The sequence below is a fragment of the Temnothorax americanus genome, unplaced genomic scaffold (assembly GCF_048541705.1).
Source record: "Temnothorax americanus isolate GAGA-0224 unplaced genomic scaffold, ASM4854170v1 Scaffold8, whole genome shotgun sequence".
NCBI lineage: Eukaryota > Metazoa > Arthropoda > Insecta > Hymenoptera > Formicidae > Temnothorax > Temnothorax americanus.
In genome coordinates, this window is record NW_027509802.1 from 5,076,802 (window position 1) to 5,098,376 (window position 21,575).

Genomic DNA, 21,575 nt, shown 5'->3' on the forward strand with positions numbered 1-21,575 from the left:
TAAGCCTCTTGTCGACGCTTACCCTTGACGGTATTGAGACTTCTATGGGGGAACAGCTCCTGCAGATGCCGACTTATAAAGCGTTACCCGGCTAAGGTGGCTGAAGCCTCAGCGCAAGCCATGAGACTGACTTCCTCCACTGACCAACGTGCTTTCACGCGCTCGACATCAACAGCGCTGTTGGCCACCACTGGGTGAGTCCTAGTAACATGCAGACTTAGACCACGCATGGTCTGGAACTCCCTTGGACAAAAGCTCACAGCCATATGCTTCAGTCCCTTCTGTGATTTCGGACATTGCTCTACTCCTAGTACGCGACGGGCCAGCTACGACCCCGTCAGGTACCTCCGCATCAACGGCACTATCGCTTGCGCATCTTGCACGCAGTACCCGGGCCATCCGAGAACCCGGGGGTTTAACATTCATACGTGGACCTTCCATAAAATTTACTGCGTGTAGGGGAGCAAACGGATTGACAACCGAGAGCTCCCCAAATAACCGTGCCTTTTCTTGGCCCCACAGCTCACCATGGACATCGGTACTTGGGCCTATATTGCTACAGGCCCTTCGGGGCGCACCTATATCGCCATACCAACAACTTGGTTACTGTAGCGCGCGCACCGGTCGGACGGCGTAGGACCCAGAGAAAGCTCTATGGGACCCAACCGCACCAAACCGAAGCAACACCTTACACAGCGTTCCAGCGAGACCACGTGGAGGTGGGTTAGTATGACTTGACCGGGAGAGGCTATGTATTCGCATCACCGGCCCAAGTAACCTTCTCCGACCCCAGGTCCAAAGATACTCATATGAGAATCAGGGACCTGAGAGAACCAGACTCTCCTTAAGAGAGTCATAGTTACTCCCGCCGTTTACCCGCGCTTGCTTGAATTTCTTCACGTTGACATTCAGAGCATTGGGCAGAAATCACATTGCGTCAACACCCGCGAGGGCCATCGCAATGCTTTGTTTTAATTAGACAGTCGGATTCCCCTAGTCCGTGCCAGTTCTGAGCTGAGCGTTGAATGCCCGCGACGAGAAAAAAACGGGCGCTCGGAGGACGTACGGCGGAGGGGTCGGACCGACGGGCGGGCTACCCGGGCCTGCCGCTGAAGAAGCGCCGGGAATGTTTCGCACAGCGTAACACGGCCCCGCCGCAGCATAAACACGGGTGCACCACCGCGACTGCAGCGCGGGTGGGCGACCCGCACACTATTGTGTCACGTTCTTTCTCTACCTCCACCTCTTTCGCGCGGACTTACGCCCTGAGCTCGCGACGAGGCCATTGATTCTACGGTGAGCATTGCCGAGACGTGGTGCGCGTCTATAATCGCACCTGGCGCCCAATCACAAGGTATCGTCCAAGACCTTAGATACCGGAAATACGGTAAGGAATCTGACCTCGGTATCCCCTTTTGAGCTATCGTCTGGCGGTAAGTCAATCCAATTGCAGCCGCGCTCCTTCGGCTAGCGAGACCGAGGAAAATCGGGTTGCAAAATTTTGGCGCCCAACGTGGGGCGCTCTCAAGCGAGCCCCGCAATCTCGGTCTGGATACGCGCGACCACGCGGTAACGCCAATTCGCCCTCGTCTTAATAACCCGATTCCGAACGCACGGCGATCCTTATACGCACGACATGAACGATCTTTATCCACCCGACATGACAATTCTCACCGACTCGACACCAACGATTCGCACACGCACGACACAATATACGCAACGCCACGCAATGGCGCGCTCGCGAGATCCTTCTTCGAGCCGGCGCGACGATATTTGTCCGCGCACGCGACGCAAAATGTCCGCGAGGCTCGCGATGCACCACAAGATGCCCGGCGCGGTCTTTCCCGACACGCACACGGGGCTTCCGTACACGACACGCAACAATATACCCGAATACGCAACTCTAAACACAATATGCACCTGAGTGTACCGCCCGCGGCACGCCTCCGTCCACGATTCACAAAACACGCACGGCGATAGCCGCGAATTGACTGCCGATCGTACGCGAGCTTTCGAGTAGGGCTTTCAGAGAGGCTTCTGGCTACGATCTCGGCCGGCCACGGGCCCACAATCCCGACAAACAGCCGCAATAATTTTCCTGGCACCCATGACGGCGGGAGCCGGTAGCTGAATACGACACGTAATCAGGCCGATTCACCCGGTAATCTATTCAATATACACGTTTACTTGCGCCGGGTCGCGACCGAGATCGAGCCCACAATTACTTGGTAGCACCGAAGTGGAGATCTTACACGTCTGGCTGCTCGCTGCTGCTCGGCGGCGTCGGGGCGCTCGTTCAGGGGTGGTTCCTCGTCAGCGCGCAGCGGCTCGATCGACAGTGAGGAGTGGTCGGTTCGGCGGGACTACGCCGGGCCCCCGCACTTGCGCCCTCAAGCTCGCGGTTCTTCCGCCCCGCCGATTGGTCGTGTGCGTCGCCCTGTTCGCGACGTTGCAGACGATTTTCCGCCATTTTTCCGCGGCCCGTTTGATTTGGCTGCTGGTTGCGCGCGGGCCCCTCGCGGTTTCCCGCCCGGCTGGCCAGGCCGTGGCCGCGCCGCTCGGTCCTCGGGGCGCCGTCGGGGGAGATGTGCAAGTCGCCCACCCGCGCTGCAGTCGCGGTGGTGCACCCGTGTTTATGCTGCGGCGGGGCCGTGTTAGGCTGTGCGAGACATTCCTGGCGCTTCTCCAGCGGCAGGCCCCGGTAGCCCGCCCGTCGGTTCGATCTCTCCGCCGTACGTCCTCCGAGCGCCCGTTCTTCCCTCGTCGCGACTAACGTCGGTACATTAGGTCGTGATCCCACGCTCCGGCACCACCGGTCATCCTTACGGAATTTAGCTTAAAAGGGTTAGTTAACGCGAGTGGCCCTTCCTCGACTCGAGTCGAGGCGCCATCCCTGACCTTCCCCTCGGCCGAGCTACCGTCTGGGCGGAGGACGCGACAAATGTCACCTCACAGTGCGCACTCAGTTAAGTCCCCGTGCACGTCTCGTATTAATGACGTCGTTCGTCCATAGATGGCGTCATTGTAATTTTTGGCTCCTAATTTGAACATTATATATGATCATATAAAAAATGGAAAATATAATCTTAAACAGTATTATATGGCCACATATATAAGAGTATATAATTATATATGGCCATATATGTGCATATATGATTATATATCCGGGAAAAAATACTTCTTATTTGTTCATATTAGTAGATATATAATTATATATGGTCATATAATTATTAATATAATATTATTAATTAATTTTTTTTGCACGGTACTTTTTTAATGAAATATTTATAATTGTACGCGAGCGAGTGAGTGAGGAGGAATAGTGCATGAGAGACCACTAACACCAGAAGCTTGCAATAACACAACAGTTTATTTAACAACCAAAAATTATGCCGAAATTAAAGAGTGACATAATTTATAAATGTATTTGAATTTAAGTGAACTCGGAATGCGGGCGTTTTTAAGCGAATTCTATATCAACATTTTTACGTTTGTAGTGTTGAATAACTCGCGCGTGAATGAGAACTGACCATCACAATATCGATCGACGACATATTTTAACCTACTGACACACTGTTGACGAGAGACGGCGCGCCGTAAGTTCTATGGGTTTTTATACCCGCCCGAGACAAAGAACGCGCCAGGGATGACGAATGCTTAGCTAAGGTCAAAATGTCATGGAATAGAAGCTTCTCGAAGTGAATATCGAAGATGCACATAGCCATTGTCCTCGTAGACCGACAACTGTCGGTTCGATAAGTGTCGTTGCGCAGGTTTTTCATATCGTGTAAAAGCTGCGCAACGACACCGACAATTGTCGGTAAGCGGATTTTAGCGGAACAGAATACGGCCCGTCAGGGAGTGACTCGGCTTCGTACGGAAAATAATTCTTATAACGTGAGCGCGAAACAAACAAGGGGCAATCCGCTGTGACTCATGACACAGTCGTCTAAATAAAAATAAGAATATTTATAATAAGAATATCTCGAGCATTCGCGATCTCGAACAATAATAAATTTTAAATATGGTGTCGAAATTTACAATTATTATCAAATTGGCAGAGACTATATTTATTATATATGTTAATGTTTCAAAAAATTGAGAAAACTGTTTTTAATATAAAAATTAATTGATTTTTTTACAAAAAATCATTTAAAAAAGCTTTCCCTTTACAGAGTTAATATTATATTTGATATGTCCAACATTAGGTATAAAAATTAATGATGAACGATTTAAGAACGAAATTTTTATAAGTTCTATACTGGCGAGATCTGCTCAGATCCAACAAGATCGGAAGAGATCTGATGGATCAGCAACACAACTTTGTAAGCCAAGATTGGACTTATCTGGTGAGATCAAGATATGTTTGACTAGGTCTGCTCAGATCTGGCAAGATCGGAAGAGATTTGATTGAATCAGCAACACAACTTTGTAAGCCAATATTGGTCTTATCTGGTGAGATCGAGATATGTCTGACTAGGTCTGCTCAGATCCAGCAAGATCGAAAGAGATCTGATTGGATCAGCAACACAACTTTGTAAGCCAAGATTGGTCTTATCTGGTGAGATCAAGATATGTCTGGCTAGGTCTGCTCAGATCCGACAAGATCTGAGGCATAATGTCTGCTCGTACTTCAGGAGATCTGAAGCAATCAGATAATGTTCGATTAAATCGGAAGAGATCCGATTGGATCTGCGATTCAATATCGAACGGCAGCAATGGTCAGATCTGGTGAGATCGGATTATAGTTCAGCATATCTGGCTGCATGTGATTAGATATGGCCATGCAGATCTGGCGAGATAAAATTGTATCCAATCAGATCTGACTTTACTTGAAGTTCAGATCTCGTTGTATCTCATTTTATCAAATCAGACATGGTCAGATCTTCATTTTTTCCCGGAAGCTTTCTTAGATGTATCTTCGGCATATGATAACGTGCAATTCCACATATTAAAAAATAAACTGATAGGAATGGATTGTTCGAAAAGAATGTTAAATTTTAATAGATATATGGCTAAGCGATAGAGAAGTAGAATTTGATGTTGATGGGAAAAAAACAATAACTAGAATAGTGAAAAAAGGTTTACCTCAGGGTTCTGTCTTAAGTTCGGCGCTTTATAAAGTAAATACGTATGAGCTAGATAAGGGATTAGAGATAGACATAATAGATATGGAATTTGCAGATGACATAGGAATGTATGTAAAAGGAAAAAATAAAAAGGAGAACAAAAGAAAACTAGAAAAAGCAGTTAAAACGATGGCAGAAAATCTTAGTGCAATAGGATTGGAATTAGAACCTCAAAAAACCAATTTAATAGAATTTAATAGACACAGAGTTATAGATAATGAAATGTTTATAAAACTTCAGGGAACAAAAATAGAATGTAAAAAAGAAGCTAGGTTTCTAGGTATTAGGATAGATAATCAACTAAAGTTTGAAAGTCACATAGCAGAAGTAAGGGCGAAAATAGAAAAAGCAAATTATATTCTAAAATACTTGAATAACATAACGAGATTGTCTGATTGCAACACAGCTTTGAATTTGTACAAAAGTTTAGTCCGCTCAGTGGCAGATTATGGCTGCTTTATATATGCACCTAGTTTAGAAAAATTAAAAATAAAGCTAGAAAGAGAACAATTTTTAGGATTAAGGACAGCCCTTGGTTATTGTAATAATACTCCGACAAATGTAATAATCGCGGAAGCAAAAGTAGAATTATTAAGTGAAAGAACCCTGATGTTGGCAAAAAACTTTTGCCTGAAGGTTAAAAAGTATGGAAGCAAAGAAATTAAAAACAGTCTAGAAAACTTATCGAGAGCGGAAGCGAAAGAAAGATTGAGATTTCTACAAAAAAAAGTACGCTCACAATGGCTTGGGATGAAATTAAAAAATATAGAAACAAAATAGGAGAAGAAAAAGAAATCTACGAATTACGGGAAACGGATTACGATATACTAACGGAAGAAATTGAAACGGATTTAGAAGTGGGAAAAATCTACAAGAATAAAGCGGAAATAAAGGAAAAAAGAAAAATTGAAAAGATGAAATATAAAAAGGAAACTACGAGTTGATAGATGACTTTAAGGACAAATATAACCAGAGGAATATCAAATTCATATACACGGATGGATCAAGGATCGGTACCCAAGTGTCGGAGCAGGAGTAGTGATAGAAGAAGAAGAAGATGCATACTATGCAAGTTTACCAAAAAACTCGTCAGTATATACAGCAAAAGCATATGCAATAAATGCAGCTCTAAGGAAAATAGAGGACAAATTGGAAAGGGAAAATAAGGAAGAGGATGAAATGATTATAATATTATCGGATAACCAAGAAGTAATAAAAGCAATTTAAAACAACAGATTAAACGTGTACAAAAATAAATATATACTAGATATTAGAAGGAGACACCTCACAAAATAAAAACAAGATACAATAAGAGAATAATCTATGCATGGATACCGTCTCACAAAGGATTCACGGGAAATGAAGTGGCGGATAAACTAGCAAAAACGGGAACAGAAAAAGACAATAATAAGAGTATTGAAGTACCTATACAAGATTACATGACAATATTCAAGGAGGAAGCAAAAGAAAAACACAAGAAAAAATAAAAAATAAAGCAAGTTATATAAAGGAAGAGATAATTTTAGAAGATACTATTGTAAGAATCCTAGTAAGTTTCTAGTAATAAGCTGCGCTAGCGCAGCACCCCATGTAGATGGCGCACGATCGTCGGCTAGTTCAGATGGCAATACGGGTGGCGCGAAGGCGCATAGAAACGAGAATATCGGGAAGGCGGGATTGGGTTCCCAACGGTCGTTGTATGTACAAGAACGTACAGGTCGAGGCGAGAGAATTCCAGAAAAGTCGTACGCAAGGCCGGTCGTGTATTTGCATCCGTTCCGATATTCCGATATACTGCTATATTTTATTAAAACCTATTTACACAAGATATTACGCTTTATTTCCCTCGGACATCCTTACAGCAAATATTTCAGAAGTGGGATACCTGCCCGGTTCTCACAGTCAGTGGGCGAGAGTATCGGTTTTCGTGGTAGCAAGGAAGAAGTGCGTTTCGCGAGTGATAGCGAAGCTCGGCGTGAATCTCAATATCGCGAGTTTTAGGATCGTCTCGGGAACGAGTCCCAAGAAAACGAGGCTCGGAGACATAAGGCTCGGAAAGGAAGCTCAGGTTCGAGCTTCAGGACACGTATTGGTTCCCTACCATGCGTAAGAGAATTAAAGATTACATTGATAATTGCATGACATGTTTGATTGCCAACTCTTCGTCCTGTTCTCGAGAAGGCGAAATGCAGTTGACACCTGCTCCTTCAACACCGTTCGAAATTATACACATAGACCATTATGGTCCGTTACCTACACAACGTCGGATAATTATAAATATATACTGGTAATAGTAGATGCGTTTACGCGATTTACGTGGTATTTGCCCGCGCGATCTACGACTTCCAAAGAAACTATCGATAGATTGATTTTCTTGTTTAATGTGTTTGGAAATCCAAAAGAAATAGTTTCCGACAGAGGCACGGCCTTTACATTGAGAGAATTCCTTGCTTTTCTGGAAAAGCTAAATATTAAGCATAGAAAGGTCGCAGTAGCTTCGCCATGGGCGAACGGTTTAGCTGAACGTTCAAATAGATTCCTTAGAACGTCTTTGACGAAAGTGATTAACGATCAATACCAGTGGAAGGCTCATTTATTGAAAATTCAGTACGTGGTAAATAATACCGTTAATTCATCTATTAATTCTACTCCGTCCAGGTTACTTTTAGGGTATGACCAGCATAGTCATTCCGATGTATTGCTTAAACGATTATTATAGATAACATTGCCGAGATTGATTGCGATTTATTAAAGGAACGTCATAAAGCACGTGACATAGCAATTGAAGCGACTGAAAAGGTCAAGCAATATAATAAATTATATTATGATAAGATTCATAATATCACAATATAAAGTGGGCGATTACGTTTTAGTACGGGACTTGCAATCCAAAGTAGGTGAAAGTAAAAAACTGAAACCCAAGTATGAAGGCCCGTACCAAGTGGCGAAAGTTCTCAGCAAGAACCGTTACGTAGTAACCGATATTCCAGGCTTCAATGAAGCACCTAGGCCCTATAACGCCATTTTATCGCCTGATAAATTTAAACCTTTAATTAAACCTGTTCTCCCACCTTAAATTAAGTTTGTATTAGCGATTAGCGGTAAGCATATATGTAAAATTAGTATGTAAGTCTATGATACAAGAAAATGTATTTGCGTTTTTTTTATTCAAATTTATTGTATTGTTCCTAACGCATTCGAGGCGAATGCGGATGCAGGTTGGCCGAGCTGTAAGAATCCTAGTAAGTTTCTAGTAATAAGCTGCGCTAGCGCAGCACCCCATGTAGATGGCGCACGATCGTCGGCTAGTTTAGATGGCAATACGGGTGGCGCGAAGGCGCATAGTATCGACACAGTATATACAGTAGCGCAACTCTCCTGATTTCTTGTTGTCTAAAATGGAGTGCGCATGCGCGAAATAAGTAAGCGCCCACTAACCCCATCTGAACGTCGTTCTCTGAACTTCTTTCTCAATTGCTCTTCCTTTCTCCGTTCTGCTTCGCTCCCTCTTAGAATTTAAATGGTCAGTTAAATAAATGCCTATCTGTATTGGAACAGAAATTTGGAGGGAATTAGCTCAATTAGTCACTGAATGCTATTGAGAGCTGTTAGAAGTGTTTGACAGACTCTGAATACGTTTATGTGATTAAAGTGAAAAGAGTTTACAAAGTATAAAGACAGTGAAAGAATGAAGTAAAGAAAAGTGAAGGAAAGTGATAAAAGTGAAATAAATGATAAAAGTGATAAAAGCGAAGGAAACATAAAAGAGAAATTTTTTTCTAAGGGAATAGTTAACCTATATAAATATTATATAAGTTTTCAATTCTCTTGGAAGCACTTTGATCTTAGCTTTGTTTCAGGTGTTGCTGCATATAATAATTAAAAATGAATGCGATAAGAAAGCCAAGCTGTGCAGTACCAGAGTGCGTTAAGAAGTTTATTGATGTGCAACGACATTTTTTTAAATTTCCAAAGGAACAAGACAGGTATAACACATTGCTTTATATAATATTATTATTTTTTATATAAATTATATTGCTTCCTCATAGAAGAAGCTTTGTTTTTGTAAAAAAAATTTTTTTTTTGTTTTTCTGAATGCGTTCAGAATGTTCTAAAACGTCGAAAAATTGCAGTTTTAAAAAATATCTGTATGCATGTATGTGTGTGTGTGTGTGTGTGTGTATGTATGTGTGTACGTGCCAAATTTACCGAAATTTCTTTCACTCCAGAACTAATCAACCAAATCTTAACGAATTATATATGAAATAGAGGTAGAAAAAACTGAAGAATATAATAGAATTAATAAAAATTGCTAATAATCAAGGGGTTCTTTTTTAATAAAATTTTGAATTTGCAGAAATGATTGTTTATGCTTTAATTTCCGCAAATTTGGAGATATCGATCTATTTCTAATTTTAATATATTTTTCAGTCTTTTCTACCCCTATTTCATATATAATTTGTTAAGATTTGGTTGATTAGTTCTGAAGTTATAGAAATTTTGGTAAATTTGCTCTAACTTCCGCAAATATTGAGATATCGGGCTTCTTGATAGTTTTTAAGTGTGCAAGTAGAACCCTTTGCTCACAAAGCTTCTTCTATGAGGAAGCCAAAAAAATAAATACTAATAATTATATATTAAATAAAATAAAAGTTTCCTCATATACATTAAATTTATACATTAAATGAAATAAGCTTCCTGTATAATAATGAGGAAGCAATGTGCAAGTTTGTAATTTGCACCCATTTTTTTTAATTGTAATGTGTGCATTATTTTGTCATTGGTAAAATGGTACAACATTTACAGATGGCTGCAATGGGTACGAGCATGTGGAAAGCTGGATCTAGAACCTAAAGGTCCAGAATATGCCCACCAGAATTGTCGTTTGTGCCATTTGCATTTTGAAAACAAATGGTACAAAATTAATAAAGTTAGGGCTCGTCTTCACCCAGATGCTGTACCCACTATATTTTTTGGACCAGGTTTTCAACAACAGTGAGTTTTTACTAACAAATAATTATTAATTTTACATATTTTAATTTAATTAAATTAGTTTTGTTTCATAAAAAGTATAAAATTGAATAATACTGGTATAAGGTGTATAAAAAATAATAGCAACAATATCTAACAATATTTACATTATTTTTTATGTATTATGTGAAAGTAACATATAAAAACAAAATAATTAAAATCTTTTAGGGACAACACAGCACCCGAACAAACAACACAACAAAATGAGGAAAATGTGGTTAAAGAGAAAGTAGATAGGTATGCTAAATATAAATGTTCTATTTGTTATAATATTATATTTTATAATAAATATTATATGATACATATATATATATATATTTTTTTTTGTTGCAGAAATACATGTGCTGAGGCAACTGTTGCAGAAATGCAAGTGCAAGAAGATAATAGGTAATTTATATTAATAAGAGACTTGTTTACGTTTATTAACAATAATGGCTAAAAGAAAAAAAATTGTATATTTTCAGCAAAGCAGAAACTTCACAAACAATCGTCCCAATTATTGTCAGTGACGTAGAAATAACTCAACCGTAAGTTTTTCTTTACTAATTTACAGTTAAACATGTATTTTTATTTTCTTTATTTGTTACGTAATAAAAGTTTTCTTATAAAATATAATTGTCAGGATATATGTAATTTATTTATTAACACATTATATTTAAATTTCTTTTAACTTTAGATTTTATTTAATATTATTTTGCTGTTTTTGTCTCTTACAGCAAAATAGTTACATAATTACATATATCATATTTAAAAATAATCTTTGTGCTATGATCTAACGTTTGGAATATATTATAGGAGCACATCCACTATCAAGAAGCCTGCAGTTACGACTAAATCGTCTGATGATAGCCCGAGAAAAAGGAAATTGCGAGAGAAGTTCCAAAAATTAAAGGCGCAAAATAAAGTAATGCGTGAAACAATCCGACGGCTTCGTATGGAAAACAAGAAGAAAGCTACAAAAGTTGAAGAAGAAAACGAATTCGATCAACTAATAAAATTAGGCCGTAAGTTATTACCGGAAAAATTTAATAGATTATTAGCGGCACAAGTCGACGCACAATTAAAATGTAAACGTGGCAGAAGATATGATCTCGAATTTAAGAAATTTGCTTTATCATTATTTTTTTTAAGTCCACGAATGTACCGGGAATTGAAAGATTCAATTGCATTGCCTTCTGTACGTTCTCTACAATTATTTACGCAAAAATGGAATATTGAGCCTGGTATAAATGATAAAATTTTTGAAGCACTTAAATTAAAATTGAATACGTTGCCTCTTGTAGAACGTCATTGCATAATATGTGCCGACGAAATGAGTTTAAAAGCTCATTTATTTTATAATATATCACGGGATGAAATAATTGGTTTCGAAGACATTGGTGATAAAAAATCATCTAAACCTGCAAGAAGCGCTTTAGTTATTATGGCACGTAGTATTGCAGGTAATTGGAAGGTGCCTATTGTTTTTTGTTTTGTAGAAACTACATGCCATATGAACTTTTTAAAAAATCTGATATTTAATACAATAATTAAATTAAGAAATACAGGTGCTATGGTGCATGCATTGGTTACGGACATGGGTTCTAATTTTATACAACTGTCCCGTGATTTAGGAATATCTACACAAAATTCAACTTTTTCAGTTAACGGAGAAAATTTAGTTTACATTTTTGACACTCCACATTTAATAAAAGCAACCCGAAATAATTTGTTAAAACATAATTTTGAATTTAATAATAAAGTAGCTTCGTGGGATCATATTAGACAGTTTTATATGCAAGACGTCAAACAATGGATAAGAGCAGCTCCTAAATTATCAAAAATTCATATGAACCCAAATAACTTTATGAGAATGAAAGTTAAATATGCCGAACAAGTACTGAGTAACCATGTATGTGCAGGAACGTGTACACAGATGTCTGTCGGTCTTGTTCCGACTAAAGTCGTTGGAACTATAGATTTAATTGATCATTTTGATAAGTTGTTCGATATGTTAAATTCGTCCGCCGTAAATAATCCTAAAGAACATGGAAAAATTTGTACCGGAAGTGAGAAACAAATGCAGTTTTTGCAAGAAATGTCAGATCTTATAAAAAGTATTAAAGTAGTTATTAATAATAATAATGGTAAATATGTAAAAGTCAAATGCTTTGAATGCTGGCAGATAACAATTAATAGCATCATTCAGCTTTGGGAAACATTAAAAAATCATAATTTTCCATATCTCCGAACACGTAGATTGAATCAAGATTGTGTCGAAAATTTTTTTGGTTCTGTTCGGAAACAAGGCGGTAATTGTCTTAATCCGACACCTATACAATTTAAGCGCGCCTTTAAAAAACTTTTTAGTACAACATTATTAAAACATTCAGATACGCAAAATTGTGCTTCTGATAATGATGATATGTTAAACCTTATTGGAACGTTAGATAATAACAAAGAGTCCACTGTTTCGGAATTTACTGCTTCATCATCGGCGCATAACATTTTAAATATTCCGACTCATGAATATCGTTCAATGGATCTGCCAGAAGAAAATGCATTTAAATATGTTTGCGGATTTTTAATTAAAAGATGTACAGCAATACATTCTTGTGATATATGTACAAAATATATGAATGATAATATGGCTGTCTTAGATAATACAACATTATATTGTTCTTTTCGAGCCTATGAAAACGAAGAAGGAAATTTGTTTGGGAAATTAAACATACCAAGTAATGACTTTTGTTATTATATTCATAAATTAGAAGAAGTATTTGTAAAAAATTTTGAGAAGAATTGTTTCCAAAAAAATATTGGCAATTATTTATTCCAATTAACACAAAATATAACTTTTGAACCGCCATGTCCAAATTTCCCTACTTCATTTTTAATAAAATTATATCTTCGTATGCGTATATATTACACATTATCGCTGCATAATAAATCGTGCAAACGGGTTACCACAAAAAATAGGAAACTTTTAAACGTTTCCCATTTATAAATTTTCTTCTTATAATGTTTAATTGTCATGTTGAGTTATGCGTTACGGGCATATTTTAATTATTGAGGCTACTGTTTTATTGATTCTTATTCTTATAATGGATTGTGATATATTACTTGCCCAGTATTGTGTGTTCATTTATTGCATGTTTTGTTTGCTTGCAAATAACATTATATATAACTTTGCGTGTTTCTTTATTGCATTTTGTTTATTTTCAAATTATATTGTCTAACTTATATTGTATTTAATAATGTATTGATTGTATTGTTGCGTTTTACATTTTAGTTTTAATTAATGGCAACATGTATGTGCAATTTTTTCAGTTGCGTTAATATTGATATTGTGTTTTGATATTATGCGTTCATATTGTGCGTTGAAATTATGCGTTACTATATATGTATTAATAAGTGTGCATTAATAGACTTTTATACATTACGTTACTTATTAAATTTTATATTGTGTATGTTATATAAATTAATGTATTCGTGTGTGTTAAATATATATATATGTATGTATATATATATGTATGTGCGATGGTGCATGTGTATTTGTAAAGGCATGAATACTGTTAGTGATACATTACATTAATTAATTTTTTTTTTTTTTTAAGTTCTTACATGCCTCAAGGATGAATAATCAAAAGGTTATACGAATGAAAAACTTGGAGAAGAAATGGAGCTTATTAATATTACATTTTATAGATTCCTTGTTTATATTTTAAGTATTTTTTGTTCTACATTATTGAACGGTAATTATTGTAGCTTGCACTTTTATTGCCCTTTTCTTTTTTTGGGTTGTATCGAGGTGGATCGAGTAGCTGAGATACAGATCAATGAAAGAATTGTACAATAAAGTGTATTTAATGTATTTTTTTGTTCTGTTTCTCTGGTCTGTGTTGAGGTGGATCGAGTAGCTGAAGCATGGAGCAGTGAATAAATTAAAAGAAAAAAGACTACAATTTGGTACTACATAATATGTAATTTCTTATGTATTGTAATAAAGATACAATTTTATTTTATATAAAAAATGTAGTTTCTTTATTATATTTATTAATAAAACATGTACTTTTAATATATTGCAGTTATATTTATTACGGGTATATTCTTTTTGTATAGATATACTCCCTTACAGAAATTTAATACTGTAAGTGATTATTTGGCTAGTGATTAATTACTCATTTTGAGTATTAAAAGTACTGTTTTTAATGATTTTAATACTCAAAATAAGTAATTAATTACTAACCAAATAATCACTTACAGTATTAAATTTCTATATATAAGGGCTTAAAATTATTTTAAAATGTAATATTAACATATCATCGTTGTATTAAAATTAAAATTTCATTTATCGCATTTTAAATTAAGCATGAATATATATCTCATTTTTATTTTGGATGCATAATTAAAAATCATTTATTTATTTCATTTAATGTAATAAAACTATTTTATATTAAATATTTTATAATTATAATTGTTTTCTTATAAGTATAATGTATAAAATATTATATTTTGCTTTTCGCGGCGGTTGTTCAATATATGTTATATAACATTATATTTTCTAGTAATTTACCTCAATACATTTATATTATTCAATCTGCACAATCACATTTATATAATTTTATTTTTTCTCATTTATGAATTTTTTATGAATTTTTTTCTTATTTTTAATACATAATAAATATTTATTTTCATTATTTTCATTAAATTCAGATTAATTTCATGTAAAAGTGGAGTGAGAGCGGAGAAAGGAAGAGCAATTGAGAAAGAAGCATGGTGGAAATATACATGGTGTGCTCAGAACTCGTAAACCACGCCCCTTTTCAACGTGAATGTCACCGAAAAACACAGGGTGGGCAACTGTGAGAAACAAAATGTTTAGCGTTGGAAGTTTGGCACTACTGTACTAGTAGCGTCTCTCTTGCACGTGAATCGTGTGTGTATCTCGTACTCCTCTGTCGTCGTCTGTCTCTTTCAGGTAAAGTGTCTGTGTGTATTTTTAACCTCCACTTACTAGACAACGTTTGTTTAATTTTGAAAATTGATTTCAGGAGCTTGGAGAACGCAAAAATGGTGCGGTGTATTGTCAAAAATTGTAAAAACACCAATACAACATGTACTCCGGAGGAAGTCAGTTTCCACAAAATACCGGAAAACCAAATCATGCGTGAAGGATGGTACAAAAATATCGGAGAAGTTGTCCTTCCTTCCAATACGGTGAACGGTAAGTCTTAATAATAATAAATATAATGCTTTATATTGTTTGCTTATGTCTATGCTTATTTTATCAAATTATTTAATAAGAAATGAGAAATTAATAGTGATAAACTGCTGTTTTCATTTTGTTTTTAGGTAAATTTGATAGAAATTAATTTTTAAGAAAATATACATAAATAAACGTCAGTTAGCTAATTTGAAGGAACATTTTTTTTATTCAATTGACTCCGAGCGTTAGTTAAAAATGTTATAACATTAGTAATAACATTCATCCAGAAGTAAATTAAAGGTGATGTTGATACATCAACAAAATACATTACGATTTTTTGTTATTACAGCAAGAATTTGTTCAATGCACTTTACGCCAGAGTCATTTGTTCAGCCGAAGAGGAAGAGAGCTGCAAAAAAAATTTCAAAAAGGCGGAGTCTTTTGCCATCCGCTGTGCCTACATTGCATCTGCAGCCATTAAATGAACAGTAAGTTAACAAGGAAAAATCAATATAGTCCTTTTGTAACCATAGCTCCATATCGTTAATAATATATAGTGCTATCATATGTTATTTATGAATTATTAGACGAGATATAACAATCATTTTCATTGCTCTGATATTTATTAAAATTACAAAGCTAGCAATTGTAGTCTTTCTGTAGTATGTATATGAAATTACAGCATCTCCTGAAGAAAATAATATGAAGGTGATACGGCGGGAGTTTCATTTGGTTTGCCCATCTACGAACACAAATACTCCGATACGATCTTCGACCCCAGTACCATCCCCTGTAGGAGTCACTGAGCACTTACAAGATTTAACATTAGTATCTACTAGGTATGTATTAAAATACAAGTACCACATTTTGAGGATATATCTTGTATTCAAGTTATTTTTTTCCACAATAAATAATGTAATTCCTACAGTTGTGTAATATACATTCGACTTAAGTGAGTCATTTAAAGATATTTTGATTCTTTTGAAATGCAATGTGCACAGGTTTTTTTCCATGTGTCATCACTATAAGTTCGGTGTACATTAATTGTAACATTATTTTCTATATGTTTTTTCAGTAATCGTTGCCAGGAACCAACTAACAGTGACAACGATGTTCAGGAAGTATCCTATGAACTGTTGCGCAGTGAGAGTTTTCCAACAAGGTTAGTAAAATTTATTCGTGATGTAACACACTCGTACGCATAGATGGAAAATTTTTAACAAATTTTTCAGCAAGTCCATTTCAATGCGTTGCACAATTTGTTTATATCTGTTAATTCTTGTTTAGTTTTAACAATACAATAATTAAGTTTTACAGTGACAAGTTAGGAAATTCTTTAATGACCTTATATATGTATATTTTGTAGATCCAAAAAGAAGAAGGTAGTACTACATAAGTGTAGTACAGTACGATCGAGGAGTAAACGGTTTACTTCGAAGACGAAAGTTCACGAGGCAGCATATAATAGTGAACAAGGAAGTCCACCATTGAAACGTCAACGTCGGTGAGTGAAATACTTTACTGCCTATTTATGGTGCAATATATGTAGTAATGATTAATTTGTAATTGCATTGATATTCATTATTTATCATCAGTTTAAAAAAAGTGACTTAAGTTTACGTTTTAAAAGCATAACAGTTTCAAATGACATGTTGAAAAGTATAATATTCATTTTTCAAGTAATTTAAAGAATCATGTACTTTTTTAAAGTGCTGTATCATGTAATTTTTTACTATTTGTTTACATGTGATCGCAATAATCCATTAGGAAAAAGGTAATTCTGTCAAAGCAGTGCCAAGAAAAGATTTGAAAAACCTAGCAAATACAAAGAAATGCTCAATATATAAAGAAAGACATGCTCAATATATATTCCATTTCGACTCGAACTATTATTAACAAGCCGTACCGTGAATTCAAACATGCTTTGGTTCAATTGAGCAAATACGGAGTTGTCAAAAAATATTATTGGAGGTATTGAAGAATTTATTGACAAAGGGCAGACTTTTCAGATCTTGCTGGTTCTTTTAATTCGAATGTCTGCATTTTCTTTACGATGAGCTTATGATTGTAATAGTCGTATAAGTAAGTATTGATTAATGAAAAGAGAGAGTACGATAAATAGAAAAATAATTTTATAAAAAAAAAAAATAAGAATTGCACTTCTGTGTGATATCCTTCGGATATCAAGGTATATACGCTAATATATCCATGTACAAACTGTAATGGAATTATTCTGACATTAAGTTTTTAAATTAATTATTTCATCATTAGCATTTTATTATTAAATATAATTTTATTTCATTTACTATCAACTATGAAAGAACCAATTCCAAGCTATGAACTCAGTGCATTGGTATGTACATTGTTAGAGTATAAATGTGTAATCATATAAAGTTAATTACTAGAATAAGTTTGGAAGAATTTATTATTTGCAAACTTATGTGCAATTATTGTACATAATAGATTAGGTCTCAAGTTGTTAATAAGTTAATAAAGGAATAAGCTTTTCACCAATAACGGCTTCGCAAAATCTGTTCCTAACATACATTTGTATTAACTTTTCTCATCACTCATTTTGTTGGTAGATTGGTTGTTAAATTTATTTCTACTTCTAGACAATTATTTAAATGCAATGAAATTTATCAATAATATCAATGATCAGATAAGTAATGACAAAAGTTCATATCAAAATAATTCCACTATACATTGCACATGGATACATAGGCAAGGATGAAGTGCATTAATGTTTTACACTCGTACGTAGAATATTAATATTATCAAACATGAGAATTTCGACCCACGCAGACACGTGCTGATGGTCATGCACTAACCAACTACTCAACAATTGTATCGATACAAGTGTATCTATAATACAACTAAAGTTACTTCAAGTTACTAAAGTGGCATCAATGATATGTGAGTTGGTTAGTGCATGACCATCAGCACGTGTCTGCGTAGGTCGAAATTTTCATATTTGATTGTTTTTTACATTGGTGCAGACGATAGATTTATTATTTAAATATTAATATTATCTTTGTGACAAGTTTATGTTTGTAAAACTCGTATAAGTGTACAAGTGCAAATATTAATTATTCAAAGGGAGAATACCATAGGAATAGAAAAATGAAATATAATTTTATATGCATAAAAAATAACAATTACACTTTTATTCGATTCCACAAAAGGTTTGTATATCCTTTAGGAGTTACACATGCCCACTTTGACATTCGAACAATAGAAATAAGTTTCAAGGAATCACAGAAGTGCAATTCTAATTATTTATGTATATAAAGTAATATTTTAAATTATCGTATTCTAACTTTACCTTAATCAATACTCGCTTATACGAGTAATACAATCAAAAACTCATCGTAAAGAAAATGCATATATTGGAATGAAAAAGACCAGCAAGATTAGAGTCTGCCCGTTAGCAATAAACTTCTCAATTACCTTCAATAGCATCTTTGACAGCTCCACATTTGCTTAATTTAACCAAATTATATTTGAATTCATGGTAAGGTTTGTTAATAATTGTTCGAATCAAAAACGAATAAGCATTAAATAGGTTCTTTCTTCGTGTTTGCTGTTTTCTTTTTTAAGATGTTTATAGTTGGCACTAAAATCTGATTGGGCCATGGAAAGAATCCCTTCATCTATGCCCACATTAAATCCCCATGGAATAAAAATGCACGTTCACACATGAAACTCCACTTATATTTTTCGTAACTAAAGTCTACAGAAAACTCAAAAACAACTTTTCAGATGCAAAATAAGTGGTTTGCTGAATATGAAGAAAATGTACATAAATAAAAGAAACTTGTTTAATATGATTGTTACCTTGTCTTTGTGTATATATTAAATAAACATTGTCTTTGTGTATATATTAAATAAACCTTAATCTTCTGTCAACTTTACTTTTAGAGATACCTTTTATTAATCCTTAACTCCTGCAAGTTCATTAATATACCTCGACCTGGTAGCAAATATGTGACAGTCAATATGCAATATCTTTGGCAGCTTCGGTTTTGCTGATAGACAAGCATTTTGCGTATCACATTCTGGACTGATAATATTGATTTTCTTATCCACTTGTTCCAATTCAACAGCTTGAATGAATTCGGTCTAAACATAGAAAAGAATGATTTTTTATTTAGTAAATATAACAGAAAGTACTAGAAGCCAGTTTATCACATTGATTAAATTATCTAATAATTAGTTGTAAGTGAAGAAGAATTATTTAAAAAGTATTATTAATTATATAAATTAATCACAAAACAATCGTGAAAACAAGTAAATAAAAAAAAATTTAACGTACACATGTAATATGAATAATGCAAGCCTACATTCGAAGAGGAAGCTACCGAGACATTGTGGATCATCTATGATGAATAATTTACAATGTCTTTAATAAACAATAGTCTTTATAAAAAAAATAGTCTTTATTAAAAAAAAATAGATATAAAAAATTAATCGACAGTATATTAAAATAAATCTTTTTTTCCTGTTTTTTACTTTCATTATTATATAAATTTATTGCATATTATATTTATTACTGTTACGAATAATGGCCAAATATTTTAGTTTTAATTTAAAAAAACATCTTACCTTTATTTTACACGAAACCAAAATCACAGGAAGAGGGTCGAATACTGCATCGTAACAACACAAAATACCCACTATTCTAGGGATATTTTGTTGATGGAAGCCTGTGTTTTTCGGCGACAAGAAAAGAGAGAGCCGGGAGATTTTAGAAAAAGACAGACCAATACTGAGCACACCATGTATATTTCCACCATGGAAAGAAGTTCTGAGAAAGGCGTTGGGCGCGTTCAGCAAAAGCGCTCAGTAGCATAGCACATGATTGGCTCTTATACTTTTAGACCCAACGAATCAGCGTAGCGTGTCGATAAGACGACACTCAACAGTTGTGTCTGCTGTACGTGGCCGTTTAGTTGGTATTAGTGGGCGCTTACTTATTTCGCGCATGCGCACTCCATTTTAGACAACACTAACTTCAAAGGCGCCGACAGAGAGTTGCGCTACTGTATATACTGTGGTATCGAGAATATCGGGAAGGCGGGATTGGGTTCTCAACGGTCGTTGTACATACCTTCTGTTTCTTGCTCGACCGGAGATTCCGCAGAGCGCAATTTATGCCGGTACCACTCAGAAAGAGTGCGAAACGAGGGGAGGGCTGCGGATGAGAGAACAATGTTTGTATTGATTTGGATCGAGAGCTCAATGTCAAAAGACCACATATATATTTATGTATTACACATATCTTTTCCAACATTAGTAAACTGCAACATTATATAGTAAAATAGTAATTTACTAATGTTGGAAAAGATATGTAGGTACGTAATAATTATGCTAACAAGATCTAAGTTCGGACCGTAAATGGCAATTTAATTTAATCTCATTTAATTGTATACCATAACGGTCTTATATTTCTGGTATTATTGTAAATTTTTTTATGTTTTATTATAGAGTTCTTCTCACATTCTATTTTTGATGGAATATATGAATTTTGGATAGACATTATACTATCAAAGGAGTTAATTGAAGCAAAAGGCGAGAGGGACGAAAGGGGCAGGAGGACCAGGAAGTGAGACAGAGACAGGAGACAGAGAAGAGATACAGCGACAGAGGATAAGAGACAGTAGACCGAGACAGAACAGGAGACAGAGACAGAACAGAGCAGAGACATAGACAGAGACATGATAAATACGAGACCAGAGACAAGACCGATACAGAGACAGAGACAGATACAGTAGACAATATACAATACATAGCCATTATACATATACATTTATACATATACATATACATTTATACATATACATACATATACATTTATACATATACATATACATTGTATATATATATATATGTATAATATATATATATATATATATATATATATATATATACAATAAAACTTATCCCAAAAGACTATATATATTTATGTATTACACATATCTTTTCCAACATTAGTAAACTGCAACATTAGTAAAATAGCAATTTACTAATGTTGGAAAAGATATGTACAGACAGCGTCATTAATACCTAATAGAAAACGTTGAAAATTAAATAAACTGTAATTAATAATTAAAAATTTTGCTATCCTTAAATTATTTAGTAGTTTCTGCAATTCTTTTATGTATGGGTAATTAATGTAGATATCCTAAAATATTATGAGTATAATACTCAAAATTCTAGAAGTTTGT

At 35.2% G+C, this 21,575-nt stretch overlaps 1 protein-coding gene and 1 long non-coding RNA gene across 3 annotated transcripts; one reads left to right on the forward strand and one right to left on the reverse strand.

Moving 5' to 3' along the window:
• Window positions 1-14,918: 14,918 nt before the first annotated feature.
• Window positions 14,919-19,262, forward strand: LOC143907051 (uncharacterized). Of its 2 annotated transcripts, XM_077423548.1 has the most exons (7): window positions 14,919-15,120; window positions 15,194-15,366; window positions 15,698-15,836; window positions 16,031-16,187; window positions 16,424-16,510; window positions 16,715-16,852; window positions 19,111-19,262. In XM_077423548.1, exons 3-7 carry the CDS (start codon window positions 15,830-15,832, stop codon window positions 19,205-19,207), a joined length of 486 nt encoding a protein of 161 aa, XP_077279674.1. In that variant the 5' UTR covers window positions 14,919-15,120; window positions 15,194-15,366; window positions 15,698-15,829; the 3' UTR covers window positions 19,208-19,262. The 2 variants fall into 2 exon arrangements, with proteins under 2 accessions (XP_077279674.1, XP_077279675.1); XM_077423549.1 differs by lacking the exon at window positions 14,919-15,120 and having other exon boundaries at window positions 15,127-15,366; window positions 16,012-16,187.
• Window positions 18,973-20,145, reverse strand: LOC143907052 (uncharacterized). The gene is made up of 2 exons (XR_013259708.1): window positions 19,954-20,145; window positions 18,973-19,470 (listed from the first exon to the last, which is right to left on the reverse strand). It is a non-coding gene; the product is annotated as an uncharacterized LOC143907052 (long non-coding RNA).
• Between the last annotated feature and the right edge of the window lie 1,430 nt (window positions 20,146-21,575).

Excerpts from the sequence above, each read along its gene's own strand:
- LOC143907051 (XM_077423548.1), top strand. Across the intron at positions 16,188-16,423 it reads TTAACATTAGTATCTACTAG|TAATCGTTGCCAGGAACCAA; the intron begins GTATGTATTAAA and ends ATGTTTTTTCAG. Across the intron at positions 16,511-16,714 it reads AGTGAGAGTTTTCCAACAAG|ATCCAAAAAGAAGAAGGTAG; the intron begins GTTAGTAAAATT and ends TATATTTTGTAG.